At 49.2% G+C, this 5,926-nt stretch overlaps 1 protein-coding gene across 1 annotated transcript; it reads right to left on the reverse strand.

Annotated features, from left to right (window-relative positions):
- Window positions 1-635: 635 nt before the first annotated feature.
- On the reverse strand, window positions 636-4,150 carry LOC144163608 (uncharacterized). The gene has a single exon (XM_077694417.1). It carries the CDS (start codon window positions 4,095-4,097, stop codon window positions 2,121-2,123), a length of 1,977 nt encoding a protein of 658 aa, XP_077550543.1. The 5' UTR covers window positions 4,098-4,150; the 3' UTR covers window positions 636-2,120.
- Window positions 4,151-5,926: the final 1,776 nt, after the last annotated feature.

The raw sequence follows: 5,926 nt of genomic DNA on the forward strand, positions 1-5,926 counted from the left end.
ATTGTCATGCCGCTTGTTTTGAGTGGGAGTTTGAGCAATATTTTTTTTTTGTTTTTCTATATCCTGTCCGACCAATCATCTCCATTTAAGCTATTATAATTATTCGAAGTGGAACAACTTCGCGAAATCTGCATTATTGTGGAAATGCCATGCGTTGTACGTTTTGCCATCTTCCGTAATTTCTAATATTTTTTTTATTTTTGTTTTTCGAAATTTACGTTATTATAACGATTACATTTAGAACTCTCCCGAAATCTGCAGTATTGCGGAAATACAGGAGGTTACACTGTCCGCCAGCTTCCTTATTTATATATATATATATATATATATATATATATATATATATATATATATATATATATATATATATATATATATATATATATACAGAAAGAAATGCCGGCAGTCTACAACGCCAAAGAAGGCATAGGGGAAGGTTAGACTCTGGGCGCGTGTTTTTCTTTCTTTCTTTCTCACGTAATTAATAAAAAATTAATACTAACGGTAAAAAAATAGTCTAACCTTCCCCTATGCCTTCTTTGGCGTTGTAGACTGCCGGCATTTCTTTCTGTATATATATATATATATATATATATATATATATATATATATATATATATATATATATTGTTTTGCAAAATTTCGTTCGACCAATTAACTCAATTTACGCTATTATAACGATTACAGGTAAAACTTTCGCGAAATCTGCATTATTATGTAAATGCAGGATGTTACACGTTTCGTCATTGTTCGTAGTTTTCAATATTTCATTTATTTTTATTTTTCAAAATTATTTACGATATTATAGCAATTACAGATGTAACATCCGCGATACCTGCATTTTTGTGGAAATGCAGGGTGTTACACGGTCCTGGATGTGTGAGTACTCGGCAAAGAATGCTACGCATTGAAATTATTGTCCTCACGGGTACGGTTTACCTCATCTGGGGTGCGGTAATGCTCAGCAGGTTGGAACACTGTTCACGCACAGGCGTTTTCAGTGCTCCTACCTGCGAGCACCACTATCACCACATTTTCCATATCATGTCACCAGCGCCAACTTCTTCCGAACCTTCGCCAATGCGACACCCATCAGGCACATAATCTTCAGTAGAACTTCACAAATAGCATTACTTAGAGCTCCGCATTCTTCATTGCTTTGGCAAGGCGTCTTTTGTTCTGCGTTTACGGTGGTGCAGCCTTTCCGTTTACCAGGTACACTCAGCACCGTTTCCGTTCTCCATTCAGATGCGATAGCTATCGCTGTCATATCCTTTAGAATTTTGTTTGCCAGTAATGTTTTTACCTGAACTTTCGTACGAATAGCCATGTCCTCCTCACCAAATTTCCCAGTGCCCCGTATACTACGCTCTCCAAGGAAACGTCAAACGCCATAGAAATACAAAGCTGCTCCTGGTCTAACCGAAGTTGATACCGACCACCGTTTCCGCAGTTTTAACGTCAACTACTGGCTTATAGGTCGGGTTCATAGCACTGAAAGATCCTTAGATAAAAAGGGGAAGCTTTAACAAACAGTGAAGCACAAGAGTACGGATGTCTAGCCCTTATGCCTTAGTCCAGTTGACTGGCGATCGATTTACGACACCTGGTTGGTAAACATTGTTCCATAGGAATGCGAGCAGTCTGTGTAACAATCTTCGTTACTGAACAAGACGTACTTCTAGTAATGCGTACAGAACATGCGATTTATGCGATTAACAGAGTCATAACTTTGTCAAGAGAAAAACAAGTTTCAGCACCGCAGCTCGACACCCAGGCCTCAAAGAATTAACGGCCCACCGAGGTCTACCAAAATAATGCGTACAGACGAACTTTTCTCCTGCGAAGTGCTTAATGGTTTTAATGCAGGGTTATCCACTTGGGAATAACTAAAGTAACGTGCAATACAATACAAACTTGCCTCACTTTTCGGCGCAGTACGTCAACACAGAAAAAAGAAAGCGTGCTCTAAATTACGGGGTTCAACCAGGGGCCACATTTCACAGTCTCGTTTTATGGGCGCCCAGAGGGCAATAAATAACACAATTCACTTTCACGCAGCGCACACGCGGGAGTCCCGTAGGCGAGAAAATAATAATAATAAACACTCGGACGGAGCGTCACTTCGTCGTATCGAAGGCGTTGACAGCCGGTTTTCGGTGAACCTCCTTAACGCTCCCGTTAGGGTCCCTCAGGACGCTAGCCGCCAGCACAGTGTTGCCACTGGAGCCACTCATGGTGCGTTCGAGATCCTTCCTGAAGAAACGCTTGGGCACGAAGTGGCGGTGGTCTCTGAACCCGAAGAACAGGTACACGCCCTGAAGCCCCACCAGAACGATCACGATGACGTCCACCGCTAACGCGTCCACGAACGCCCCCACGAATCCCAGGAGCCACGTGGTGCCCATAATGAAGGCCAGCTTCACAAAGAGCGCCATGTGCGACCTCTCGCCACCGCCCTTGAAGTCAAAGTGGGCCGCCTGGCTCACGGTTCGGCGGATGTGAAGTACGATGTGTGCAAACAGGCATACATCCAGAATGAGCAGCACCAGCATAGGAAGCAAGAAGAATGCAACCTGGGCCCAAGGGCCGCAGATCCAGCAACCATGCAGGCCGTAGCGCGGGGACAAGGCGAAGCTTGTCGGGAGGCCCCAGTTGAGCGCGACGCAAAGCGCGACGATCGCAGATGGCGTGCCCCAGGCGGCGAAGCAATAGACTGGGAAGCCACATCCACGGCGCCCCGAGGTCATGTGCACAGCCGCGACAACGTTCTTCCAGATGTCGAAGGACAACACGCTGGTCCAGAAGAAGGTCGAGAGAAAGCCGTAGTGCAAGACTACAGCCAGGCCGGCGCAGACGGCTGCGGAGACCTTGAAGCTGTTAGCTAAGAGGAAGAGCAGTTGGCTCCAAAAGAGCGTCGCCGAAAGACAAAGGGTGCACTTGGACGAGAACGTGCGCGAACTCCTGTAAAACACGTACACGACGCCTTTGAGGAAGAGGCAAACGAGCGACAGGCTGAGACAGACGACGGTGAGGTAGTTCTGCGCACTGTACGGCCGCCAGCGGCCAGACTGGGACGTCGCATTGTCCGAATGGGCCATTGTCTCGTTGTCAGCCGTCGCGTTTGCGTAGCGATACTCGGGACTTCTGATGTAACACTTGTCGCCGTGCCAAGAAAAGCATGAACCGCGCACGACCACTGGCTTGAAGAGAGACACAAGGTTCGGGCCGAGAAAAGAGCGAAGTCGCGGCCTGTCTCGAAGCTCGGGCACGACTTCAGGCGGGGCGCACTCGAGCAGCGACAAGTCGACGCCATGACACAGTCCGCAATAAACGTTCTTGTAAACTACGTCCGACTCGTTTTTTGTGTGTCTTACAGGCGCGAAGTACGTTGCGCATTTGCGCCTGTGTTCTGCATCCGAACCTTCGGGGCACGTGTCTAGGACGTCTCTGTCATCGCACGGTCTGAGCAGCTGCTCGTCGTTATGCTCAACCACTGCGGGTATAGCATGCGTCACAGAACGTTGTGAAGCCCCTGTAGAGTTCCAAAACGTCGTGGCGTTGTTCAGGTCATAGTTACACAAGGCGCAGAACGCGTTCAAGTACGTCACGTTTCGCTCGCTAGTCACCGGTATCCCGTAGAAGGTGTCGTTGTAGATGTCGACGTTCTCGCACGCATCCCGAACCTGGTCGCGAGGCCAGCTCGGGTTACATCCCTTAACCAGGTAGACGTCCTTGTCGTAGAGTCCCTTGACGTTCAGAGTGACACAGGCAGCCGCACTCGTCCTCGAAAGCGTAGGGCCGGCTTCCCAGCAGCAGTCCCCGTAGGCTTCGCAGTTCTTGGCGCACGAGCAGGTCACCGCATACCGATCCAGCGCGCATTGGATGGGCGAGGCTGCGCAGCCGTTGAGGCCGGCGGGACAGCGGAGCAGCTGCTCGAAGCGGTCCTCCGGAACGTCTGGATGCTCATCGGGGTTCACAGTCCACGGGAGAGTGGCATTACACTCTACACCAACGGCGAGTGCTCCGGAGAGCAGCGCAGTCGTCCATGTAAGTAGTGTAACCAGCAGCTTCATCGCTTCTGGCGGCGCATGCATGGAAGACGTTCCTCGTCAGGTGACACGCCACGGCCTCATCCTCGGGCTGCCCCGTCCTGCGAGACGCGCCGCAAACGAGGCAAAGCATGAACAAAATTATATATATTCAACGGCCGTGGTCTTAACCAAAGCGTGTAAAGCATGCCAGCCCACGCCGCAGCCCTTTCTAGTACACCGCGTACATGACTCCTACGCTGGTGCAGATTCTGGGTAATCAGGCGAAGGACTTTCCCGCGCGTAATATCCCGCGTTTTTACGAGCAGAGGCAGGGTTCTCTTGTTCTCCCATTACGAGGACGTTAAGGATGCGTGCCGGCGCACGCAAAACCTCATTTGCGAAAATATGGTTCACGGAACCTGAAACAATGCGTTTGCATGATGCAAGCTAATTACTGATTCACTACGCAGGCAGCACGGCTGTCCACCCGAGCAATGCAGGGGCCGCACGTAACAATGCTTACATTATTCCACTCAAAAATATGGAGGAATTAGTATGCTAAATCGAAGAACAGCATGATAGGAAAAACACGTCCATTCACAGGGAGCTGTGTGCTCTGCCGCGATAAAAGATTTTTCCTTTTGCTGCAGTGCCAGAACTAGACGTCGTTAACTTAACATAAACATTGCGGTGCAGTCAAATTGGCGAATATATATGGGGTTAAAATTTAAACTTGCCCGCTAATTCTATTCTCCATTATTCTGCCTGAGTGCGCATTTACTACGCAAGGCACAACGCGCACCAAGGCCTTACTTTGACCATTGTACTTTTTGCGCGGTTTTTTTGTGCGCAGAAGCAAGGGAAATTAAGCTTCTGTATTATGTTCCTTTTGCCCTCAGACAAATAATGTACCACGAAAAGCTTTCAGACTAGGACTTGGTCTCCCCGCTCAAACCTCTACTCGCTGTTTCCTTCAACTTGGAATCCACAACACCCCAAAAGAGCACCTGGAAGCTGAACGCAACAGCCAACTCACCAGACTCCTCCTTTCCACCACCGACCGACGCGTCCTTCAGGCCCTCAGTTACATCGACCCCACCTGCTTCACAAACCCTTCAACGCAATCCGTCTTCAATCCAGTACCACATTACTGTATCCAAAATTCCTAACAATATGCACCCAAAATTCAACTGAGGTAGAAGAATCTCCCGGGTTAAACATCTTCGATCCAAATTCCACTTTCACCCCGATGCTCCCGATACCGACGCCGCCCTCTACCTCTCAAGCCAGGCTCATGCTCCAGTGGTTGTCAACTCACAAGGCACACTTCTCACCTTCAGCACAACACTCCTCATCAACCACAACTGCCGAAGAAATTGCCATAGCCATCGACGCTACTGCTGGCTCCGAATACCTCACAATTATCACAGATTCGCAGCAAGCCTGCCGTAGCATTCAACATGGACGCATTTCACTTTCCACCTACGCACACTCACATCAATCAATCCTCTCCTGGAGCTCTACATCGTCTGGACCCTGGCCACTCGTTCCTCGAGGGAAATAAGGCGGCTCACGCCGCTGCCCGCGACCTTCCGCACTGGGCATTTCCCTCAGGGTCAGAACTCACGTCCCAGCATTCTCCACCTCCTGCTGTTCCATCACGTTACCCCGACATCCTCCACCATTATTCCAACCTTCGCCTCACCTTGCCTCGACCTCACCCTAAACTAACCAAGGTAGGAAGCAATCATCTGGCGTCGATTACAAACACCTATTACTACGCACCCACCCCCAACTCTATTTCTCCTACCCAATATCCCCTCACCTGTCACTTCTGCCCCTGTCGTAATACTGCCTACCACATGGTGTGGGCCTGTCAAAACACCCTATCC

Source organism: Haemaphysalis longicornis, unplaced genomic scaffold, assembly GCF_048455015.1.
Source record: "Haemaphysalis longicornis isolate Haplotype H1 unplaced genomic scaffold, Haemaphysalis longicornis Haplotype H1 scaffold_1211, whole genome shotgun sequence".
NCBI classification, from domain to species: domain Eukaryota; kingdom Metazoa; phylum Arthropoda; class Arachnida; order Ixodida; family Ixodidae; genus Haemaphysalis; species Haemaphysalis longicornis.